The 26,619-nt window shown below is 33.2% G+C and overlaps 3 protein-coding genes across 29 annotated transcripts in view; 1 reads left to right on the top strand and 2 right to left on the bottom strand.

Moving 5' to 3' along the window:
- The window catches only part of LOC143239950 (nonsense-mediated mRNA decay factor SMG5-like), a 220,519-nt gene that overhangs the window by 46,832 nt on the left and 147,068 nt on the right, over nt 1-26,619 (bottom strand). The window lies entirely within an intron of this gene.
- Nucleotides 13,217-18,854, bottom strand: LOC143237966 (uncharacterized). Of its 2 annotated transcripts, XM_076477777.1 has the most exons (5): nt 18,462-18,853; nt 18,222-18,275; nt 17,048-17,123; nt 16,396-16,609; nt 13,217-13,801 (listed from the first exon to the last, which is right to left on the bottom strand). In XM_076477777.1, the coding sequence occupies exons 1-5, from the start codon at nt 18,571-18,573 to the stop codon at nt 13,733-13,735; spliced, it is 525 nt and encodes a 174-aa protein (XP_076333892.1). In that variant the 5' UTR covers nt 18,574-18,853; the 3' UTR covers nt 13,217-13,732. The 2 variants fall into 2 exon arrangements, with proteins under 2 accessions (XP_076333892.1, XP_076333891.1); XM_076477776.1 differs by lacking the exon at nt 13,217-13,801 and having other exon boundaries at nt 16,014-16,609; nt 18,462-18,854.
- The window catches only part of LOC143240517 (exocyst complex component 6B-like), a 59,905-nt gene continuing 56,081 nt past the window's right edge, over nt 22,796-26,619 (top strand). For 9 of the 24 annotated variants that reach the window (XR_013021799.1, XM_076483051.1, XM_076483054.1 and 6 more), the window contains exon 1: nt 22,797-23,269. Coding sequence is in view for 2 of the 24 variants with exons in the window: in XM_076483051.1 (XP_076339166.1) it covers nt 23,201-23,269 (69 nt within the window). In the remaining 22 variants the exon portion in view is untranslated. Of the gene's footprint in view, nt 23,270-26,619 lie in introns of all 24 variants that reach the window. The other 15 variants (XM_076483068.1, XM_076483060.1, XM_076483066.1 and 12 more) reach the window with 4 other exon arrangements.

Below are 26,619 nucleotides of genomic sequence, written 5' to 3'. Positions count from 1 at the left end.
TAATGTCATATACTTACTTAGTATATCACTCAAAGTGATCAGTTTAATGTCATATACTTACTTAGTATATCACTCAAAGTGATCAGTTTAATATCATATACTTACTTAGTATATCACTCAAAGTGATCAGTTTAATATCATATACTTAGTATATCACTCAAAGTGATCAGTTTAATATCATATACTTACTTAGTATATCACTCAAAGTGATCAGTTTAATGTCATATACTTACTTAGTATATCACTCAAAGTGATCAGTTTAATGTCATATACTTACTTAGTATATCACTCAAAGTGATCAGTTTAATGTCATATACTTACTTAGTATATCACTCAAAGTGATCAGTTTAATGTCATATACTTACTTAGTATATCACTCAAAGTGATCAGTTTAATGTCATATACTTACTTAGTATATCACTCAAAGTGATCAGTTTAATGTCATATACTTACTTAGTATATCACTCAAAGTGATCAGTTTAATGTCATATACTTACTTAGTATATCACTCAAAGTGATCAGTTTAATGTCATATACTTACTTAGTATATCACTCAAAGTGATCAGTTTAATGTCATATACTTAGTATATCACTCAAAGTGATCAGTTTAATGTCATATACTTACTTAGTATATCACTCAAAGTGATCAGTTTAATGTCATATACTTACTTAGTATATCACTCAAAGTGATCAGTTTAATGTCATATACTTAGTATATCACTCAAAGTGATCAGTTTAATGTCATATACTTACTTAGTATATCACTCAAAGTGATCAGTTTAATGTCATATACTTACTTAGTATATCACTCAAAGTGATCAGTTTAATGTCATATACTTACTTAGTATATCACTCAAAGTGATCAGTTTAATGTCATACTTACTTAGTATATCACTCAAAGTGATCAGTTTAATATCATATACTTACTTAGTATATCACTCAAAGTGATCAGTTTAATGTCATATATACTTAGTATATCACTCAAAGTGATCAGTTTAATGTCATATACTTACTTAGTATATCACTCAAAGTGATCAGTTTAATGTCATATACTTACTTAGTATATCACTCAAAGTGATCAGTTTAATGTCATATACTTACTTAGTATATCACTCAAAGTGATCAGTTTAATGTCATATACTTACTTAGTATATCACTCAAAGTGATCAGTTTAATGTCATATACTTACTTAGTATATCACTCAAAGTGATCAGTTTAATGTCATATACTTAGTATATCACTCAAAGTGATCAGTTTAATGTCATATACTTAGTATATCACTCAAAGTGATCAGTTTAATGTCATATACTTAGTATATCACTCAAAGTGATCAGTTTAATGTCATATACTTACTTAGTATATCACTCAAAGTGATCAGTTTAATGTCATATACTTACTTAGTATATCACTCAAAGTGATCAGTTTAATGTCATATACTTACTTAGTATATCACTCAAAGTGATCAGTTTAATGTCATATACTTACTTAGTATATCACTCAAAGTGATCAGTTTAATGTCATATACTTACTTAGTATATCACTCAAAGTGATCAGTTTAATATCATATACTTAGTATATCACTCAAAGTGATCAGTTTAATATCATATACTTAGTATATCACTCAAAGTGATCAGTTTAATATCATATACTTACTTAGTATATCACTCAAAGTGATCAGTTTAATGTCATATACTTACTTAGTATATCACTCAAAGTGATCAGTTTAATGTCATATACTTACTTAGTATATCACTCAAAGTGATCAGTTTAATGTCATATACTTACTTAGTATATCACTCAAAGTGATCAGTTTAATGTCATATATACTTAGTATATCACTCAAAGTGATCAGTTTAATGTCATATACTTACTTAGTATATCACTCAAAGTGATCAGTTTAATATCATATACTTACTTAGTATATCACTCAAAGTGATCAGTTTAATGTCATATACTTACTTAGTATATCACTCAAAGTGATCAGTTTAATGTCATATACTTACTTAGTATATCACTCAAAGTGATCAGTTTAATGTCATATACTTACTTAGTATATCACTCAAAGTGATCAGTTTAATGTCATATACTTACTTAGTATATCACTCAAAGTGATCAGTTTAATATCATATACTTACTTAGTATATCACTCAAAGTGATCAGTTTAATGTCATATACTTACTTAGTATATCACTCAAAGTGATCAGTTTAATGTCATATACTTACTTAGTATATCACTCAAAGTGATCAGTTTAATGTCATATACTTACTTAGTATATCACTCAAAGTGATCAGTTTAATGTCATATACTTACTTAGTATATCACTCAAAGTGATCAGTTTAATGTCATATACTTATCACTCAAAGTATCAGTTCAAAGTGATCAGTTTCACTCAAAGTGATCAGTTTAATGTCATTACTTAGTATATCACTCAAAGTGATCAGTTTAATGATCATATACTTACTTAGTATATCACTCAAAGTGATCAGTTTAATATCATATACTTACTTAGTATATCACTCAAAGTGATCAGTTTAATATCATATACTTACTTAGTATATCACTCAAAGTGATCAGTTTAATATCATATACTTACTTAGTATATCACTCAAAGTGATCAGTTTAATGTCATATACTTACTTAGTATATCACTCAAAGTGATCAGTTTAATGTCATATACTTACTTAGTATATCACTCAAAGTGATCAGTTTAATGTCATATACTTACTTAGTATATCACTCAAAGTGATCAGTTTAATGTCATATACTTACTTAGTATATCACTCAAAGTGATCAGTTTAATGTCATATACTTACTTAGTATATCACTCAAAGTGATCAGTTTAATGTCATATACTTACTTAGTATATCACTCAAAGTGATCAGTTTAATGTCATATACTTACTTAGTATATCACTCAAAGTGATCAGTTTAATATCATATACTTACTTAGTATATCACTCAAAGTGATCAGTTTAATGTCATATACTTACTTAGTATATCACTCAAAGTGATCAGTTTAATGTCATATACTTATTAAGTTGAAAAGTTTTTAGAAACTAATGAACGTAAAACAAAATACCAGCATACAAAAAACAGTTAACTGGTTATTGAAGTAATATACTTAAAGTAATACCTGCTTATTAAATAGTGTTTTGTTCCAGAAATGATCTTTTTATCTATAATATTTTACTACTTAGTACAAATTTATATTTAAAATCATTCTTTTACAACTTTTCACAAAACTTTTCTTTGGGTTTCGTCTTCTGAACAACTCACATACAGAATCTCAAACCAAACAGTGTCTACCATATAGAATTTTAACACACTTTTCTTTAAATTTTAAATGTAGAAAAATCTCCTGGTGTACATATCACATTTAAACTCACCCTTGGCCAATCTGTTTTATCATAGAATATTTTTATAGGAATCGCCCATTGAAACAATACTTTTTAACTTTTTCATAATTTTTTCATCTGTTATTTTCTTTTTTTTGACAAAATATCATAATATAACAATTCGCATGCCATGCAAATATGGTCAACAAATATTACTTGTAATGATTGCGGTAAAAAGCATTCGACATTGCACTATCAAATTTATGACCAAAGTTGAATCTACTTAAACAAAATATCAGTGTTATGTTTCACAGGCAGAAAGATTCATTATGAAAAACGTTCATTAATCAGAACCGAATACACATTCACAATTATTTATCGTGTTTTACAAGCGTAAGAATTTGTTGTAATTTTCTACCATTTATAACATGTTGCATAAGTAATTATTATTTAGCATTTTCAATCCCTTATGTAACTTTTCGCAGCAGACTTTTAGTAAAATTATGTATGTTTTCCATATAAATTGTCATAAAAAATACTTTTTGTTGTTTTAACAGGAGACCAGAGAAGTTGCCACGACTTAGTTTGGATATAACTTACATTACTGAACGTAACATAGATGGGATGATGATGTCAACAAGTTTAATGTCCGAAATTTTCAAATTTGTTATAACTGCTGTATATATTTTAAATTATTGGTGATATTTTGAATTAGTTGGTTTTAAAGTTATTTTGTTCTAATTCCTCCTCATTACTACAAGTCATCCTCTACATAAGGTGCTAAATGTTGGTCAAGTGCCATCTTTACTACGATTATATTAAAATTATGTTCATGTTTAACTAACAAATGTTTATGTAATAACTAGCAGGTGCTCGTTGAAACAATTCAATTGTTGCGCAGTTGGCAAAAATGTTTTGGTTTTTAAGCAATGGATGCATGCAGCACAATATAGAGCGCCCAAGGTTGCTAAGTAGTTGTGTAGATTTTCCAGCTGGATTCCACTGTTTCTTGTCATTTTACTGAGCGCAAGAAGAGACCTCTACCGAGGTGAGCATTTTTTGACAGTTGTCGTTTCTACACGAAGTTTCAAAGGGATTTTATTCAATGCAATTTATTCGACATGATACAATAAAATAATGCATGAATAGAATACCAACATGATACAATAAAATAATGCATGAATAGAATACCAACATGAAAAAAATTACATCTTTAAACAGTTACTTATATTTGGTCGACAAAATAAGTCCTCGTTTTCTATTGTTATTTCTTTTTTCTTTCATAAAATTTCCTCATAAAACAAAACATTTTTAATAAGATATGTTTTTTTCGGATTGACTGCCTCCCAGTGAAACAGGATAAGTCTTCACATTGACAATGCTAAAAATCAGTGGACACAGCATATAGCGTGTTGTGGGTATGCTATAAGATCTTTGATTGCTTAGATTTGTTTTGCGTTTGAAACTGGTTCTGTGGCAGATCCTAAACGCGGTAGGAGAATTCTGTTACAAAATAAGAAATTTTCTTCATCAAGTACGTAGTTCTTTCATAATCTGAAATATTTAAAACATTTAATTATAAAAGGCCGCGCAACCGTAACAACGCAACATGGGCCAAAGATTGATTGATTTCAACGGTGCACATCTCTAACAGCTCTAGCGGCACGAGTTAACAAACATAACGATCTTGCGCGGCTTTTGCAACACTTCGTGACCTTCCAGTAGTCCTCACATAATTAACCTCATTTAGTCACAATAACAATATTGTTTTCCAGCACTGCATCAGCAGGTCTGGTTACTTATGGAAAGCAGTTGTACACAGTGAACCCAAAGATTCTTGCTTTAATTATATTCTCTATTTCTGTCAAGCAACTATTGTTAGTTTATTCATACACCCTCAAGTCCTTCCTGCATATCCTAAAATAATTGTTGAACATTTACTTGTCTGATTTAATGGCTCCTCTGCAGCCTAGATAATGACATGTGTTTGGATTTTGTCTCTAAAGCTATTGTCACTTTAAGATTTCTTTATGAAGTGTCTTTTTACTTTGGTTGTACGTAAGAATTCTTATATTACAGATAATATTTATATAGCAAGGATAGCCCACTTGTTACTTTGCGCGAATTTCACAACAAACCAAAGAGTTTTACATTTCAGCTTTAACAATATTATGTTTTTCCATTTCAGTAAAAATCTTCTGTGTACCAGTTCTACACTACAATTCCAACATTATTATCCCTTTACGGCCTCAGTAGCAATATTTTCTCTCAGTTCTATATCACAGTTCTAACAATATTATATTTTTTCGAGCCTCGGTAGGAATTTTATTTTTCAGTTTTACATCAAAACCAATTTACAGAACAAACATTATTATCTTCTTCCAATCTAAATGTCCCCCAGTGGCTCAGCGGTATGTCTGCAGACTTACAACGCTAAAAACCGGGTTTCGATACCCGTTTTGGGCAGAGCACAGATAGTCCATGGTGTAGCTTTGTGCTTAATTCAAAACAACAACCAGTCTAAATATACTATTACTAAGTTTTCAATTTATAAACATATTCCTGGCCTCTAACTTGGATTCACAGAGAAAGCGGACTGTCTAACTATTTGATTGATGGTTAATTGTAGATTTAGACCATTAATAGGATAGAGTTCTTTGATCCAATGCTAACTTAGCGTGTTTGTCACCACAAAATATCTAAAATCAGCATCAAACGGGCCATCATTACAAGTGGTGTTCGAATCATATTGTCCCTCCTCTATCTAACAAGAAGTTACCAGACCAACAATGCTAAAAATTGAATTTCAATATCGATTGTGCAGTTGCACGCTAAACAACCGACTGATCAGCCAATTGAATCATTTTGTAAATACAAAGTTACCGTTGTGACTTTTTTTTGTCTTTCTGTGACTAGGTTGTCGTGTGTTATTTGCTGCATTTTTACAATTCGATTCCGAACAAACAGTAGACCAGTGTGAGCCCCATATCGTAAAGAATTTTGCATTTTTACATAACATATAGGATTTTCTAATACACACAAAGTTAAAATGAAGTTAGTTAGCCATTCTTTGTAAATTTGAGGAAAGAGTACCGGAAAGTAAACATTCCATATTATTATGAACAATACTGGTATATGACGGAGGCTAAGAAGAGTTATGTGAGTTAATTATAAAGTAAATACATAAAGCGCCATATAGTTTAGTAGTGGTTAACTGCATAATAGCTTACGCATGCGTACTAATAATGGTTTACTCATGCTTAAATTACCAGCCTTAAATAATTACTTTTAAAGTAGTTAAATGAACTCAAATGTTACACAGGTAAATTGATAGCGATATAAAATTATATAATCAGGACTCTATCTTACATATGGCTTGATAATTTTACGAAGTTTCAATGAATAGCCGTGTTTTTTCAAGGGTTTTCTAAATGTCATTGTGTTTGAATGTTTTTCAGGGGGTGTGTGATCAGTTGAAAGGTGCTTGCTCCCTAACCTCTTCACTTCGTTATCCAAACTTTTTAATTTGTCTTGTAAGTGGGGTAACGAAAACTGCGTCAACTCTTTTAGATTTTCACATAGTTTTCGATGACTAAGGTACACCTTTCAACCCTAGTAGCCAACGTCGATTTAGCAGATTTTCGTATTTTAAAAGCTTCATAGCTCTTGAATTTTACCGGTTACAAGTGGCGACATCTGTAGAGAGTTTAGGAAAGATGTTTTGCCACATTGATCAAATTCGACCCTCATAAAATAAGAAAATACCTTTGTATGTCCGTGGTTATCAACAGACTTAAACCAGTGTGGCAAAACAATGAGGAATAATACTACACATGTATAAAGTTATACAGTTATAAAGCAAAGAAGTATAAAAAATCTATCCCCATGTTAACGGATATGGCTGTAATCTTGACCCAAAGTATATCAAATTTCGGCCATATCCATTCAGCTGTTTATGATAAATCGTGCTGAGAAACACACACAGAAATAAACACACTGGGATGAAAACATAACCTTCATTATCTTCAATGTCAGATACAATGATTGGTTTAAACCCCAGGAGGTTACTTTCTATTTTTGGAGCAAATGGAATTCTGTAACGTTTTTTGTGTGCAGGAAAACATTTTGTTCACTGCCTTGACTGAGGATTTAAATGAACTGTCAGTACAGGATAAATGTCAGCTCTGTCCACAGATTTAGCTGCTGTTTCGTCAGTCTTTTTTACATAAAAACAGTTATGGATATACCCGACACATAACACCCAGATATTTTCAGTTACCTAATTTTCAGTGTTTAATTTTGAAAGCACACAAAGTTTAGATGCCTTGTAACAGGCTGGGTGCACGTAATCAGACGCATTAGTTTTCATAATCCAGTCGAAGTTAAAGAACTGGTACAAAAACTGTTAAACACACGAGTTCTATATAACCATGTTTACTTGGTTAGAAATATTTAATGTGGGAAGATATTGTTCTATACTCAAAGAAAAACTACTTATTTGTTAATTTTTTTGTAACGTTTATCAGATATATTAGTGTTATTGTTTGTTTGGGGAAATTTCGTCCAAAGCTACACGAGAGCTATCCACGCTAGCCGTCTCTAATTTAATAGTTTAAGACAAGAGAGAAGACAGCTGGGTTTTACCACCCATCGCCAACTCTTAGGCTAGTCTTTACGAAAGAATATTGGGATTAATTGTCACATTATAACGCCACCACGGCTCAAAGAACGATCATGTTTGATGTGACGGGGATTCGAATCCATTCCTCTCATATTACGAATTGAACGCTCTAACTATGATGTTATGTCGGGCCATTAGGCCTAGAATCTAGATCTAATTGTTTAACGGGGCAACGCTTGAATTGTAGCCTTACGATACATTTACATTTATATTTTATAGATCATATACCAGTAAATATATTTTAATGCATGATTCTGTCCAAATAATCACACTTTTCATGAAACAAGCAGACTACTATAGGCTACAGGCTGCTATATATAATTACAGTTTCGGAAATATGTGTTGATGATAAATATGTAATTAATGTGTTAAAATGAGGCAACATTCACAGTTTACAACAAAAGTTTATTTTCATATCAGTTAACTACTGATCCAGATTTACAGTAAAATGGTAAAATATAAGGACAAACACGGTTATTAAATTTCAAGTTGTTCACAAATTAACAAAAGTTTATATATTAATGCTATATTTCAGTACCAGCCTAAATATATATAATAATAACTGTGGGCTATTGTTTTAGGTAGGATTGTTTGATCTGTATAAAAAATTATTCCTGTTCTCGAATCTCTTGTCGTTCTAGTATTAATATTCATGATGTCCTGCGATGACACAGCAGTATATCTTTAGGTTTAAATTTCTAAAATCAGGGATAAATTCCCTCAGTAGAGACAGCAGATAACCAAATATTCATGACAATTTCATTCTTCGAAAGAAAATACTTGTATTACATTCGTGTATGTTTGTATTGACGTCAGTCACAATGACTTACCTTTGTATGGGTTTTCGGTTATCTAGAAGGCCAGGACTTGACTGCACATTGCACGTATGTACACTCTTGTGCAAATTAATTGAAACAAGACGGAAAATTACGATTTTTCAATTTTTTTGCGTTTTATTTCTGAGAATCCAAAATTACAAATTAATACATGATTTGACCGCCTTTATGTTTCAGCAGATCATTAATCCGCTTTGGTATCGAGTCCACAAGTTGACTACAATCTTTGCTAATTTTTGGATCGCGGTGCTACACCTCAGTTATGGTCTCAATTAGCTTATCTTGCGTAGTACAGTCTTTTGCCCGAAGTCTTTCGTCACAAATCGCCCAAAGATCTTCAATAAAATTTAAGTCCGTAGAGTTTCCAGGCCAGTCCAGCACCTTTATTCGCGTTGTAGTCATAAAATACTTCACAAGTTACGATGTGTGGTACGGAGCCAGATCTTGCTGAAAAATGCCAAACCAATCAGGAAATCTCTCTTTCAATTCTGGAACGACTATTTTCTGCAAAACTTCGACGTACTGTGGTTCTCGCATTATACCTTCTACGATATGTAGAAGGGATGTTTTACGAACTGATTGATGTGAGATTCTCGAAGTTTCTCATCTGGAGATCTGCGAACATGCAGACTTCTTTGACCCTGTACGAAGAAATGAGTCTCGTCACTGAATAACACCTTCCTTCACGTTTCTTGCGTGCAGTTCTTGTATTTCAGACCCCATTGATACCGTTGTTTTGTCATTGAGTTGATAAGAAGTTGTTTTTTGACTGGTGCCCTTCGACCGACATCAAGAAGCCTACGACGAACCGTTGAAGAGCTGATTTTTATTCCTTTGACCTCAAAATCTCTTTTTATGGCGTCGCTTATTTTCCCTTAATCTTTCACACACTCCCTTACCACGTACGCGTCGTCTCTTGGCGTTGTTTTCCTTTTTCAGCCACATCTTTCTTTACGTTTCGGACTGATAGATCCGGTACTCACCTTGGCATGGATTACAGCGCTGACTGTCGATAGGCTAACACCAACAACGTCCGCGATTTCCTTGTAAGTCATGCCGGTGTACTAGTGCAGTGTCACAATCTTTGTACGCTTTCTAGGAGTCACGTCCATTGTGTATGATGGTTAAAGACGACTGATTAGCAGTAAAACAAATAGCCTCATTTTTGAAGAAAGTCTAACGCAATTTCGAATGGCGTAATATTCCTCAAAATTTCGTCATATATCCCAAAATAGATCGACCGTACTGCAAAACATAGCTAATTACGCCGTCTGTGTGAAAAAAATGAGTATTAAAGTATTAAAGTATCAGCGGGTCCATCGAGCCAACACCGGCCGCCATGCTGAAAATATTGTAAAATGACCATTTCTTTCAATTAATTTGCACAAGGGTGTAACAGGAATATGATTGTGTTACGTGCAGCAGCCACATTATTCTTAAAGGTCATTCTTGTACCTTGTTCAACCAAGTGCAACAAAACCAGTTGGCATTATTACATGATTCAGTTCTAAGCATTTACTACTTTTAGAACCTCACGTGAGAGACTGGTTTCCACAAGACCAGATAATTACTCACTTCATCACCGAGTGTGAGCAATTTAAACCTTTCACTAAGTGTCATTAATGTGTTGCTATTGGTGCAAATAATACGAAGACCTTGACTAGCAAAAACAAATATTTCATTTTTGTGTGTTTTTATAACTAGTATAAAATATTCACTCTCACCGTGGAACTCTAAGATTCTGTCATGATTCACAAAGACCTTAACGCACCAATCAAATGTCTCCTTTATCTTGATTACTTCTATAGCTACCTTGCTGCCTCAATGCGTCGATTCATTAATTGATTTGATTGTTGCAAGCTCCCAAACTTAATACAGTTTAACTCGTTTAATTAATGTAACGAATGGTGCAAGGAATCAACGGTCTGATTTGAAAAGAACTGTAGTTCTATTGTATCATCAACATTGAAACTATAATAATTGTATACATTTAGCATCGAAAAGTAATCATATACTTTAAACATCAACAAATATGGGGAAAAGTGATTAATAGTTTCACTGTGTGCATATAAAAAAAGTTACATGTTTTTCGACACATTCCCTAGCAGCACAGTGGTATGTCTGCATTACAACGCTAAAATCAGGTTTCGATACATGTAATGGTCAGAACACGTTGTGTAGTTTTGTGCTTAACTACAAAGTTTCTCGACAATGGTCAATTACTAACTCAAAGTATTTATGAATAAAAATATATTTAATGTATCATTATTTTATGCCAATTACAACTACGACGTTCATTTAAGTTTTATTTGACTTTTGAAACCTGGATTCCATCGTTTTAATTCAGCAGACATGACACTGGGTCACTAGGGGATTTGACTTTGTCCACTTAAATTTTGTTCTATTATTAGAAATAGGTTTGAAGATAGCGTTATGGTTTTGTTTACCTTTAATCTTTCTGTCGTTTGGTTCTCATTTTCTAGGTAGAAAACGTTATTGTTAATTGAAACAACGGAAAGGGTTGGAAGGGTCAAGTGATTTTTTTTTTGTAAGTATATACAACAGTAAGTGGTTAGAATGGTCAAGTTATGTTGTACAAGTAAATAGTGGACCAACAATTGACGTTACTACATTGTTCTCCACAATTCTGTTAAAAGGTTCAATTTCCATTATAAATTCATTAATTGAACAATTGTGTTATTGTTTCACAGTATCGGAAGAAAGAAACTTTAACTCCAAAATCATAAAAGATATATTAAGTTTCGGTATTTATAATAATTATATGTTTTTCAATAACAATTTAAACAATAATAGGAGTTTCAATGGACGCTAACTATTCTACTTGTATTGCAAATTTATACAGTTATTTTTATGAGAAAATATTTTTTAAACATTACCTAAATCCAAGCATCTATGCTGACAGTCAAACTTTCTAGTTTCTTAACAACACCATCTATAGAAGTTGCTATAGCAGCTTTATACTGAGATTTCTGCTGTTGCTTGTTGGTAATGGACTTCCGTTCTTTCGCAACGTTACATATTTTATAACAAATATAACATTTCTTTACCCATTTGTCTGTTAACCCCATGTAACCTTTGGTAGACTCCTGTTTTTAGTCAACTACCAGTTTTTGTTTTAAATAATAATCTCTTCAAAACAAGACAAACGTATGTACAAAATTATTTACACCATGAAATATCACAGTTGTATCCAAAACTCTAAATAATTAATGTTTATTTTCAAATATCCATTTGGGCTGATTCAATTACTTAAGAATATAATTGACAATATAAACTATTTTTCTCACAGTACTTACTTTTACTCACAGTACTATTAGTAAATTATTCACTCAGTAACTTACTGAGTTACAACATGGGTTACAACAGTTGTATCATAACTTTAAAAAAATGTCTACTTCTCATCAAAACCCACAGAGAATGGTTCAATTAATATAGATCCTCCTTTTACAATACAAATTATTATATTTATTAAACTTTGAAACTAACTTTATCATATCGCTCGATATGGTTAATTATTCTCACACCAGCTAACTTCACGTTTTCTCTCATTGACTAATTTTCTGAGAAAAGAACAATTTTTCTCAATCTAGCTCACAGTTGGTTGGTAGCCCATATATTTATAAATTGTTCATTGAGGCCTCAAACTTTCTGTAAACTACGCAATGACGTTTGAGTGTAACAATACAAACTTGAGGAAACATCGAAAATACAGTAGAATCGAGTAACTTGGCGTCAATAATTGACTCACACTATGTATGACTCTTACAACGTTGGGCCCGGCATGGCCAAGCGTGTTGAGGCGTGCGACTCGTAATCTGAGGGTCGCGGGTTCGAATCCCCGTCGCGCCAAACATGCTCGCCCTTTCAGCCGTGGGGGGCGTTATAATGTGCGGTCAATCCCACTATTCGTTGGTAAAAGAGTAGCCTAAAAATTGGCGGTGGGTGGTGATGACTAGCTGCCTTCCCTCTCGTCATACACTACTAAATTAGGGACGGCTAGCACAAAGCTACTCGAGGGCTATCAAAAAATCATAGCAAGAGTATTGAAAGTGATTATTTAAGTTTGTGTGTATAACGTGGAATGTTTGTTTGTTTGCCACGTTATACAACCAAACTTAAATAATCACTTTTTTTTTAAATCAATAAATATTAACTCACCAAATAAATTGAATAATAACTCTTAAACTAAACAGTTTTGTATATCCAAAAATATTAATTACTAATTTCAAATCATTTTTCCCCAACTTGTGTGTCTACAGTGAAGTTATAATTTATAAAGCTTCTGTAATAAATAATCATTTTCTTTGAAACAAACATGTATTTTAACGCGATAAAACAGACAATTTTTAAATACTCTATAACTTTTTATTTTCTATTTACATACATTTTATTTTAATTTTTTTATCGATGTGAAGTTTGTGAAAATTCGGGACAAGAAAACATAAATCGAGTTCCACTGTCTCTTATTAGTGAAGAAAATCGTCCGATCATAGAAGTTCTTCTGTTGTTGTCTTGCATCTGGCTTTCTAATTCAGTTAAACACTTGTCAAAAAATTCTTGTAGATCTAAATATGTTTCAGGGGCTTACTTTTCTCAATTTTTCTTTCTACTCTAGACGTCTGAACACTCTGACTCTGATGATTTCCTTTCATGAAACAAATCTCGCAGTTCTTTGAAGTAAAGAGGTCTCTTTGATTTATATTTCTTAAATTTTTTGTTACGTCTACAATGTGAAGGTACCTCCTTCCTTTCAGTTAACAGAGTTTCTGATATATATGAGATTATTGGTTGATATTTATGAGGCTGTATTGGTATAAAATATTTTGTATGTGATCCTTCAAGACTCGTGATAATGTTTGTTATTTCATTTGAGACATTACTATTTTGGATGTCCTTCCTGTTGGTAAAACATTCGCCTTTCTTTCTCTCTAAAAATAACAAGAATCAGGATAGGTTGATGTTAGTTATCATTATATAGAAATTACCTCTTGGAAATTAATACAATGAAACTACCGATAACTGGGCTATATCAATTTAGTGGATCTCAATTAAAATACGTTTCCGAACAACACTTTTATTGAAATATCCAAATTTTGAGCAAACTAATTGACTCTATAAATTGATTTCTAATAAGTAAAAAGGGAAGGGAATGTTTATCTTATGCATATCGAAATATTTACAACTTTACTTTGGGGAAACACTCTGTAGAAAGTATCATATTTTTCTAGCACTAAACAGAATAAAATGTAAACAATTACTAACAAGCGTTATTAGAAATTTGAGAATTTCAAAATAATCAAACTGAAAAGAAATTGAAATAAAAAACGTTGGTACTAACAACTATACTTTTGAGAATGATAAATTGCGTGATGTATATTTTAATTTAGTTGCTGCAATTATCGAGAATTTCACTCTACGTTGTTTTGTTGGTTTTTTATCAGAAAACTTCAAAACGGACTATCTGTGGGCCTGGCATGGCAAAGCGCGTAAGGCGTGCGACTCGTAATCCGAGGGTCGCGGGTTCGCGCCCGCGTCGCGCTAAACATGCTCGCCCTCCCAGCCGTGGGGGCGTATAATGTGACGGTCAATCCCACTATTCGTTGGTAAAAGAGTAGCCCAAGAGTTGGCGGTGGGTGGTGGTGACAAGCTGCCTTCCCTCTAGTCTTACACTGCTAAATTAGGGACGGCTAACATAGATAGCCCTCGAGTAGCTTTGTGCGAAATTCCAAAACAAACAAACAAAACTATCTGTGTCTGCTCACCAAGAGCATTAATACCAGAATATTAGAGTTATAAGTATTCGGTCGTATTACTGGGCTGCACCAGATGTCCTTAATCTACAGGTGCCTTTGTATTTAAAATTCGAATATTTTAATATTTGTTTGGAAGCAGTTTAACATCGAGATGGCGCTGCGAAATTCATCAATATCGATTTGAACTAAAACACAAGAACAATACAAACACGATAATAATGATGCTTCATAAAAAGTAAAATAAAATACATTTTTAAACTCTATGTGGTGCGTAAATGAGTCCAGTGTTTTTAATTAGAAAGTTTCTAGCTAGCATAAATGTCAACTTGTTAAAGAATTTCTGCTGTTTAAAATTTTGGCATGACGAAAGGGGTGTTTGAACATCAGATAAGAAACATCAAAGTTCTACAGTTATCCAAGCAAAGAAAATTTGGCTAATGCCGGGTTGTTAAACAGCAAAAGAAAATAAGCAAATATAAATGTCTAGGTGGTTAAGACGCTCGGCTCGTAATCCGAAGGTCGTGGGTTCGAATGTCCGTCACACCTCTGGGAGCATTATAATGTGACGGTCAATCCCACTATTCGTTGGCAAAAGAATAGCTCAAGAGTTGGCGGTGGGAGGTGATGACTAGCTGCCTTCCCTCTAGTCTTACAATACTAAATTAGCAATTGTAGTATATGAAGGATGGAAGTCCTCACATTATACATCATACGTATATATGTCTCTCTACTATTAAATGGAATAAGTACAACCCAACTTTACGAGGTAATGACTCATAAACAGAGTCATACAGTACAAATCTATAGAATAAACATTTATTAAAGGTTTGGAGACGGCTTGAATGGTAATGAAGAAAATATTATTAAAAACTAGCACAAGTACTAGTCCCCTGGACGGAATTTACGTAAATTCATAATTAATGAAAAGTCATCTAACGACATGAAGAATTGTCTCCCTTATATATGACCAGATCAATGAAAACCATGAGATAAAATACTGATAAAACGCCTTCCTTTCCCCGTAGCGGGCTTAGAACTATAATTTGAAATAGCTTTTAAAATGGCCGTTTTAAAATGGCCATATTAGAAGCATCTTTCATACATCTTCCCAAATATTAATACAGTAGAAAATATGTAATTTTTACAATTTTGTTGTTCATACATTTCACTTTATACTTTGAGTACATAGATTAACAAGAATATCAGGTTATACTTTTGTTGCTAAGCGACATGGCATAAAGTTGTTGTATTCCTATACCAAGTTAAGATTCATCCGTAACTGTGTCAATAGCGCAATAATTGTGAAAACACATGACTCATAAACAGAGTCAATAGAGTACAACAATTTCAAAAATGTATTGAGATGGATGCAATGATAAAGAAGAAACCTGTATTATATGTATATATCTACACACAACGTCTCTAGAAGCTGTTATCAAGTATCCATTTAAACCGACTACAATTTCCTTCTAAAAATCGATACCGCACCATTAAATTGAAACGTTTCTTATGAGGTGGAAGATTAGAGTGTAAAGTTTATAACCTTAATATATTATATTTAAAACGGTGTCTAAACTTCACGCAGAACACCAACATAAAAATGTATAGAAAGTAAGTAAACATATGTGACTGAAGGTATATTACATTCTTGTTATGTTCGTCTATTTGTGCTCTACCCACCACAGCTATCGACAGCCGGTTTCTAGCGTTGTAAGTCCCAGACACTCGGTATGAAATGTGATGACATTTCCCGTTATCACAATACTTACTTTAGGAAGATGAAAATTCGGAACTTTTTTGGCCCTCTTCTCTTTTACACTTTTACATTTTCTCTTCTCGTTTCTAATAACAGTCTGATCTTCATCTTTTTGTGGTACAAGTGAATATTTAATTTTTGTTCTGTCATCTTTATTCGCATGGTCTTCTGTGTTCACTGATTTTACTGCTTCACATCCACAAGAATTGCACTTCCAAATAATGACACTACAAAAGAAAAGCGCGAATAAATAACATAGATGATTTAATTTGACTGTTATTTGTACATTAGTGTTATGTCAATTAAAAATGGAATATAATTATAATCTAGAAATAATAATATTTAACAACGACAGCCACAGAGACGTTCTCTCCTAAAAAGTGATCCACAATTTAAGCTTTAAGTGAATCTCCACACTTAAAATACACTTTATTGTAAACTAATGATGCTAATTTCTCCTTACATATTTCTTATTAATGCAAGCGTTTGTAACCTTTTGATTATTTATCATTCTAATTAAAATAAAGTAACAAACATTTTTTTTATTTCTCAGCCCCTATAAATTCATTATTAAGTATATACACACATGGTTCAACTATTAATAACATAGAAATTATATTAAGATCTATTCAACAAAACATAAAAAAATACTGTTTTGTTCTTGCCTTAAAGAAATGAACAATAGTGGTACTCCTACTGCAGCAGTTACCAATGGAATCGGATATTCTAACATGGATGGTGCTGAAATGGAAAAATACAAGTTAAAAAGAAAGTTAGTTTTGTGCAATTTGTTTTTGTTATATGATAGTATTGGAGGAGGCTACGTTTCATTTGGTATACTTACAGTGAAAATAACAAGATAACCACAGCGTTCTAAGTTACTGGAATCGAAGAAGTTCCACTCTTTATTCAAACACGTATAAGTTTAATGCACATGGATAAAACATTAAGGGTAAAGAAGTGTAAAGTATCACTTTAAATTTACTTTCTTCCTTGATAATCCAAGTAAAGATATTAACTTATCATATCTTATGACAACCAAATACACTGACTGTGTTTTCATATCAAATCAGGATAATCATTTGATGCGTCACATGACTGACCACCATTACAGCAGATATATATATTCGTAACAATGCAAAAGTGACGAGTTCTCAGACTTCCAAGGATGTATGATTGTTGACACTGACTTACTAGCAATTTGTAAACTGAATACTGTTTATATGTTTCTCTATTCAAAGAAATCTGTAATTAGTGTGTAAATGAACTACAAACGAAAGAGAATATATTGGAAAACTATCGGTAACAATTCGAAGCGAAAGTGCATGGACGGTCGTTTTGTTGTAAACAAATCTAAAACTCTGCTCTAGTCAACCAGTTTTTCTAAAATAGTCAAGGTTTAAATAATACAACAACACTAGGAGGAGAAAAATACTTATGACATACAATTACTGGTCCAAAAACTTACTTCAGACAACAGAAAAGCTCAAACTGTGAACAGTGAATTAGTGGGAATGATAGACGTGGTTTGGTGAATCATGTTTTACCTAAGTTACTATGAGTGGTGAAATGGTAAGAGATTTATTATTTAGAATAGAAAATAATGTCCACAATGTACTGGAATATTATAAGAGATCGGGTCTTCACACCTTACTACATTTTTTACCTTCATGAATGAGGGAATGAAGAAATTTAATGGGAAGAAAGAACAACACGCGTCAACACAAACATCGTCACAGTAATATTTTTACATCACGACATTTTGTCACCAACCTTTCCACACATATTGTCTCACATTAAAGGTACGTTTTACGTAATTTTATATGTAGCATAACTCACTTTTCCTTGGAGAAGGAACGTATGTTTCTTCCTCCGTTTCTGTTTGACTTGGATCTAAGAAAAAAGTTTGAAATATAAACAATGTTAACAATTAAAATTAAAATAATGGATGAAGTATATAATAACTAATTTACTGCTTAGTTTGTTCAAAACAGTTTTTCCTTTTTCGATTTATTTAAAAATTAGAATTCACAACTACTGATCACACATATAAACGCTTTAAAGGAAAGCACAACTTACAACACAGGTTATTTCTCAGTGTGAATCCTTCAGGACATTGGTGGTTTTCATTAGGTTGTACGCATGCTAAAATAAAGTATAAGATTTTTTGTAGTTCAAGTATTGTTGACATAAGAAATAATATTTTGCACTGTTTGTTTGGAATTTAGCATAACACTACATCATGGGCTATCTATGCTCTGCCCATCACGGATATCGAAACCCGGTTTCTAGCATTGGAAGCACGCAGACATTTTGCTGGGCCACTAGGGGAATTTTTGACCTGATATGACACTTTAGGCTCATAACAAATTATTAACTACTTTTCTTCTTCAAAGCTCATACACTGGAAATCCTGTAAGGTATAAACAAAATCTAACAAATATAGTTGATGGCTTATCTTGTTCTTTATCTACTGTATCGTAAGTCACAGGAAGTTTCAAATCAATGTATTTTCATAATTAATAATAAATAAGGATTTACAATGCTAAAGTTGAGGGTTCGATTTCCCTCGGTAGGTACAGCGGATATCTCTTTGAAGCTTTGCTATATGAAAACGCAAATTTTGGTAATTAAAGGCCCGGCATGGCCAGATGTGTAAAGGCATTCGACTCATAATCTGAGGGTCGCATGTTCGAATCCCCATCACACCAAACATGCTCGCCCTTTCAGCCGTGAGGGCGTTATAATGTTACGGTCAATCCCACTATTCGTTGGTAAAAGAGTAGCTCAAGAGTTGGCGGTGGGTGGTGATGACTAGCTGCCTTCCCTCTCGTCTTACACTGCTAACTTAGGGACGGCTAGCGCAGATAGCCTTGTGAAGTTTTGCGCGGAATTCAAAAACAAACAATCGTAATTAAAAATTTATATAACATGACTGAACGGAAAATAAAGTGAAGCGTGAGAAAGAACATAAACTAAAAAAATTAAAATTATTTACGAAATCATGCGTGTTTTCTGCTTTACGGAATAGCGAATAAACAACACGCAGTGCTGTATTTATTGTTGAATTTTTTTTCATTAATATGTGACGTGTTTAATATTAACTTCCAACAAATGAAGATGTCTACCCAGATCAGAATTAAAGATATGCTCAGTAACAGATATAGTTAATCAAATAAGCTCTTCAAACTTTCTTATTTCAAATGATAAGAATGTATTGTTTCATCGCTTGGATGTGAAAAGTGGCTAAACAATGTCTCTGAATACCAGAACTTACTGTGTGTTTGTAACAAAAGAAACATTTTTCTGCTCTAACACCGTAGCACTTTATAATTTCAATATTTTCACAGACGATTAAAGAAATCATTCAACACTTTTTTATTTTTTAAATTATTTGTTCTATGACTTGTAAAGAAAACAACAAAACCTTTCTAATTTCTAACATAAGGTTATCTTGTTTTCTGACTTCACGGAATGTCTAATTTCATTAATTGTGTAATGCTATTGATTACATTTATTCATATATATCTATATGTATTTAGTTATTGTATATAATAATAATAAACCAAAAATTATTTCGTAATGATAAATTTATATCCAGACAAGTTTGATTTTCAACGTTTTAACACCTCAGGTTTAACGCGGAAACAATGGCGGTGAGCTGTATGTGGGTAGTTGGAAAGGTGATTTCATGGATTTTGGAAAATTAATGTACAATCATTAAATATATATCGAACTTATAACACTTTACATAAATTGTAGTAAAAATGGATGGAATCCGATTCATAATATAAAGTGTTTTTTTTTTAACTTCTAAACACTACCAAAATCGATTCTTATAGGCATTTACCTTCCAAGAAATGAGTGATGGAATTTGGTTTGTGTGCTTTTATCTCCCAGTTTCTTGAGTATTCAATAATGCACTTATAAGCACCGGCATCAGAAATATCAAATTTATCAATCATCAAATCACCCGTGGCTTTGTTTACGCGAATTTTCTCGTCATCTGTTTCTATTACACCGTATGGGCCAAACCAATAATACCTGAAAACATCAAAGGTATAACATTTGATCTTATAGTTGTCAGGGACACATGGAATAACCTGTGGGGCGCCAAGTATAATATTTTCGGGTTTAAGTTTTATGTGCCCAGGCACTGCTATTGTTACAGCATATAATGCCATAAAAAGCAATGTTTTGAAAAAGAACTTCACCATCTCTATATCTTAAAGTTTCCTTGCAGTAGTATGTTAAACGTTTTACAAAATGTCTCCTAATTATCTGTGTTGCTAAGATACTGTTTCATTGTTATATTATAAATATTGTAATGACGTAAGAACCACAAACAATATGTCATATAAGTTACGGAGTTACCGATTAACCACTAAAAGCTGATAAAAGTTACGGAGTTACGGAATAAACGCTAAAAGCTGACAAAGTACAGAAACTAAAAGTTGTAAAATTTATGATGAAGCTACAGAAACCACAATTCCATTCTTAAACAGCTTTGATTTGAATTTAAAATATACAAATTCAAAAATATGTGAAAAAAACATCTAATGTTTACGTTATTTTTATTACAAAATAAGATATTGTTGTTTCACAACATGCTTAGAGGCAACAAAGAAACACCACAAACAATATATCATAAAAGTTACGGAGTTCCGGATTAAACACTAAAAGCTGATAAAAGTTACGAATTAAACGCTAAAAACTGACAAAGTACAGAAACTAAAAGGTGTGAAATTTATGATGAGGCTACAGAAACCACAATTCCATTTTTAAACAGCTTTGATTTGAATATAAAATATACAAATTCAAAAATGTGTGAAAAAAACATCTAATGTTTACGTTATTTTATTACAAAATAAGATATTGTTGTTTCACAACATGCTTAGAGGCAACAAAGAAACACCACAAACAATATATCATAAAAGTTACGGAGTTGCGGATTAAACACTAAAAGCTGATAAAAGTTACGGATTAAACACTAAAAGCTGACAAAGTACAGAAACTAAAAGGTGTGAAATTTATGATGAGGCTACAGAAACCACAATTCCATTTTTAAACAGCTTTGATTTGAATTTAAAATATACAAATTCAAAAATGTGTGAAAAAACCTAATGTTTACGTTATTTTTATTTCAAAATAAGGTATTGTTGTTTCACAATAATACTTGCTAAATAATCACAGTTATTGTTGTGAAAATAGTTCAAACAACTCGCCTGGCAGGTAAATTACATAACTTAAAAACAAGCCTCTGAAAGACTCAAACCACACTTTTATCTTGCAATTCACAGGTGATGTTGCAGTCTGGAAGAGTGCCGAAAAACATATAACAGCAAGAAATGGCCACTACTAAACAGTATAGAATTTTAACTGCAGTAAGTGGAGAATTAAAATAAATGCGCACAAAATACAAGTCATATTATTTACAAAATCGTACAAAAAGAAAACAAATTAATATATTAATATTACAGTTATATCTAAACGTGACTCTCTTACAAGTAACAATACAAAAGGACCTGGCATGGCCTAGCGCGGTAAGGTGTGCGCTTCGTAATCTGAGGATCTCGGGTTCGCGCCCGAGTCGCGCCAGACATGCTCGCCCTCCCAGCCGTGGTGGCGTTATAATGTGCGGTCAATCCCACTTTTCGTTGGTAAAAGAGTACCCCAAGAGTTGACGGTGGGTGGTGATGACTAGCTGCCTTCCCTCTAGTCTTACACTGCTAGATTAGGGACGGCTATCAGAGATAGCTCTCGAGTAGCTTTCTGCGAAATTCCAAAACAAACAAACAATATAAAAAAATCATAGGGGTTACTTTGATTTAAAATTAAACTGGATACCACACTATATAACATAAAAACCAGAATTTGTAAAATAGCAAGTTACCTTAGGAATTTAGATGATTAAAACAAGAATATTCAACAATAAACATATGTAAACTTTACAGAACATACATGACCAGTCATAGAATATGTTTGTGTAACATGGATAAATGTATCAAAAACACTCATCAATAATCAAAGTCCTTCGTCTGATACAAGTGTATCATACAAGGTCCCATATACGACAGTCATTCAGTTCAACAGCAAAACATTGGCTTGAATTATAGTGAATAAAATCATTCAACGCGTACTTTCCGATTATTACTAAAGTGATATTGTTATGACAGTTATAAAACATCAAAATTATGAGATTTGATGATTTTTACCTCTCGAATATGGTTTATTTCCATGCATGTTTCAAGATCTCGGATTTTATAGGGAATTTAAAAAGTTTCTATTCTTCCCTTAAGTTTCTCCAATTTGAGTTAAATTATTAAAAAATGAAAGCATCATAAACAAACTGTTTACATACTGGTTGGAACAGAATTACAAGACAAAGAAATTTATTTATTTTCTCCCATGAAGATACCTAGGGGGCTGAATAGAAAAATCGTAGAGTTAATAAAATCACAGGCCTACTAACAATGGCTTCTCACAAGTATAATTAATTGTGATCACACTCTATCAGTTCAGAAAACGTTTTCACCGTAAGGCAAAGTATAGTTGATATAATATTGTACATGTTTGTTTTTGAAAAATTCGTGAGTGCTTATGAAGCTCGTGAGGTAGACAGAGCACAGAGTGCTGGTTTTGTAACTTTGCCTGGAGTTGCAAGAAACCCTGTTAATGGAATTATCAGCAATTATTCAATGAGAGACTGATCGTTTTGTGAGTCAGCCACTTTCTCTTGAAGTTATTCACCTCATGAACAATCTGAACCTGTTCATTCCGAGAAAGATTTTTATAGCCTTTTCCCACAGGATTTTCTCATGTTTCCCTATACACCTCCTGCAGAGTCAGCTCGGTTTAATATTGCGTATTTAGATATGATGCCTCAGGTATGTGATGTTTTATCCTTTTTTATGATTTCCTACAATCCTCATCCTTTTTTGTTGTATGATAGTTCTTAGTTCTTCTTTACCTTATTCAGTTTCCCACTTTCTTTGGTTATTAGGGTTCATACAAAGCATTTTACTTCATAATTGGTTGAGAGTTCCAGCATGTCTTGCTTCCTATGTGCTGTGGATAGTTTGTTTGACGAACCATCAAGTAGCCTATCCGTTTTAAGACTCACAGGTGTTGGAATCTATTTTACCAATTTGGGAGTACTCCATGATTTCCAGTGCTTTTAACCCATGCCTCTGTCTTATCCTTACTTTTGTGGTATTTATCTATCATAGATTTACTTTCAGATACTGTGTACCAAAATCCTGAGGTTTTTGAGGAACAGCCTCTCCTTTGTTACTTCTAAGATGACTCATTTTTCATTCTCTACTCTCACCTTGCATACATAATTTTTCTGTTGTTGAAACATACTGGGTCAAAATGCAGCCTTCTGTCAGACTTATTTGCTACCCACTTAGGGAATCATGTGTAGCTCTGTTTCTTAGTATATTTTCAAACGTATTCCAGACACTTTGGAATTGCATGCTGGGAACACCTGCATCAACACTCTACCCTTTCGTTTTTGGTAGCTCATTTGCCACAGTTGGAATCAAGAACAAGCCCCTATTCCTGTTTCCCATCCTAGTGCTTCCCAGCTTTTACCTGTTCCTCTTTCCAGGTGTTTTCTTCAGTGTAGATCATCATAATATCAACAGTACCAGTTGATAACTGGATGGGAGCTCAGTTGTGTGACTTTCTTCCCCTTTGGCAATGTTTCACCACAGATTGGTGGATTATTTGGGCATGTCCTATGCTTCCTTTACCTTCCTCTTTTTATCACAGATATCCATTTCTTTTCTTCTTCCTCAGGATCCCATTAACAGCCAGCTTCTGTCGGAGGTAGTTCAAGACCTTCTGTCCAACAGAACATTGAATCTAGAAATCATCTCTCTCACAGTTTCTATTCCAGCTGTTTGTTGTTATTAAAACTGAAGACTGGCTATCTGTCATAGTCTTTCAATCAATTTCTCAGTCTCCTTTTTTTGTTTTATAATGAAATTGTTGCTCCCCTTGGTGGGTGTTTTTTCTCCTATTAGCTTATGGATGTTGGCAGTCTGATTTATTTGCTGTTAATGTTTCATATACTCTTTATCATTTAACATATTTTATTTATCCAGATTATTCTTTCCTCCATAAAATCTTGGCTGCTAGATATGGTTACTCCAATTTCCTTTCCTTCCATTTCCTGGCCTTCTGTGTCCTGTATGTGCTCTTCATTGTTGTATTGCGAAGCTTCCATTCATGATTTCCATTTCCACCTATTTATCCCTTAGAAACCATCTTCTGTTTGTGATTTTTCTCCTTCCACCATATGGGTTCAACTTTTGATTTGGTTGGTTTATTCCTATGTTTCTTTATCCTCCCATACATTGCTCCAGGTGTCTTCTCATCAAATTAGGCATCTTACCTTTTCTCTGGCATCGCATCTTCATTGTCTGTCAGAGGAAATTCTTAGGCATATGGACTACATGTGATATGTTTCTCTCTCATTATTTGCATAGGCTTTTTACTTCCTCTTCAGGATGTTGTCTTCCACCTGTGACTATTCTTTAGACTTCCATGTGACAACAAGCCTGGATAAGTTATATTTCATCTTTTTCTACATTTTCAGAGGTCTTATTTCCATTCTCATTGCAATTCTCTGTTTGGATCACACTCCATGGCAAGTGTTGCCTGATCAAGTATGCACCTAAATATATTCCATGGCCATTCAGTGCACACTGTTGAGATGGGGTATTCAACAAGGTTGCTTGAGGATTAACTTTGCAACAAAAGTGCTTCACAAATACACCCATCCCAGACTGTACCAATCATGGACTACAGGAGAAAAACAGAATGTGATAGCTGCCTGTCCTGCCATGCCTTATATTGAATAAATCAGCTTGGTCTACTTTAAAAACAGTTTCATGGTCACCTATTTCACTATCTGAGGTGTTGACATATTTCCAAACTTTCCACCACATATCACACTCCCTTTTTTTCTAGTGGAGCTGGGTGTTCTTATCAATTTTCAATTCCAAGTCACTGTGGTAGTGGAATGTGGGGCATTGTCCTGAATTGTTTAATGGCATAAAATATCTACAATTCAGTGCAGAGTAGGGAAGTGGTTTTCTTCTGGTGTAGATGACATCATATATATAGACCAAAGGAGTGAGACCTCAAATTGCAGTTAACTCGTTTGGTTGGGTTTCATCATCCTGGTCCCAGATGAAAATCCATTGGCTGGATTTTGGATATAGAGTAAAAGCAAAATACATAAGTTTTTGCACATTGTAGTATGGATGTTTGACTTCCTCCTTCAGTTATACTTTATCTGTATTGTGGAGGCAGGGCTGAATTATTTATTAGGCACAGTGCCTAGGGCCTATGAAAACTATAGGGTCCATGAAAATTTTCCTTAAAAGTTAATTTTTTGGATTAACTTATATGGCTGGTAGGGCCTACAAACAGTAGGTGCCTTCGTCCTACAATCGTCTTGATACAGCATGGTGGAGGAACTTGGGATTGTTCTGGTTCTTTCCCTTCAACTGTCTTTTGTGTAGCTTATTCTGAGGATGTTATTTGTCTTAGGTTGGTTCTGGTCAATTTCTCTTTCATATACATTTTTTCAATCCAGGACATCAGGTTTTCAAAGTTGATATACCATTTTCTGTTCTTAACATACGCTCTCTTCAGGAGTCAGATGTTTGATATCCCCTCTGGTCTCATTAATTTTAAGTGAAGATGGTATGATCCTCATTCTTCACCCACCCTCTCTATCTGTGTCAGTTTCCAGCAGCATAGATTTTGGATGTAGTTGACTTGTCAAGTACAGTTTATCATGCCCTAGCCACTTTGTGTCTGGAGACACTTCCATTTTTCTCCAATATTAATTGGATTTACTTCTCAGTTTTTGTCTACCAGAATATATAACACATTTCCCAGATTGGTGAAGAGTATGGTTAGTTTAGAAATAGTGTAGTCTCCCACATCATGTCTTCATATCTAATTCTTTAGACTCAAGGTGTGTCCTTTGTACTCTTCCAAAGGGTGCTTCTTTTCTTCCCTTGCACCAATTCAGTGTGTGATTCTATCTGATTATATAAGCACAGCTGATGTACCATTTTAGAAGTTAGTTTTTCTATACATAAAATGTACTTCCTCTCCACTCAAAATGAGTGCTTCAATTCTCCACTAAAACTCAAAACAGTAATTTGATAGAACTGAATAGAGGAAGTTACACGTATAATGAGTGTATAGCACT

Source organism: Tachypleus tridentatus, chromosome 13 (assembly GCF_004210375.1).
Source record: "Tachypleus tridentatus isolate NWPU-2018 chromosome 13, ASM421037v1, whole genome shotgun sequence".
NCBI classification, from domain to species: Eukaryota; Metazoa; Arthropoda; class Merostomata; order Xiphosura; family Limulidae; genus Tachypleus; species Tachypleus tridentatus.
This window is presented reverse-complemented; position numbering and strand designations above follow the sequence as displayed.

Bases quoted from the DNA above. Each gene is read 5' to 3' on its own strand.
- LOC143237966 (XM_076477776.1), bottom strand. From the start codon at position 18,573: ATGTCAACAATACTTGAACTACAAAAAATCTTATACTTTATTTTAGCA. The intron at 18,276-18,461 runs GTAAGTTGTGCT...CTTTTTTCTTAG, and splicing joins ACTGAGAAATAACCTGTGTT to ATCCAAGTCAAACAGAAACG. The intron at 17,124-18,221 runs GTGAGTTATGCT...TTTCCATTTCAG, and splicing joins CGTTCCTTCTCCAAGGAAAA to CACCATCCATGTTAGAATAT.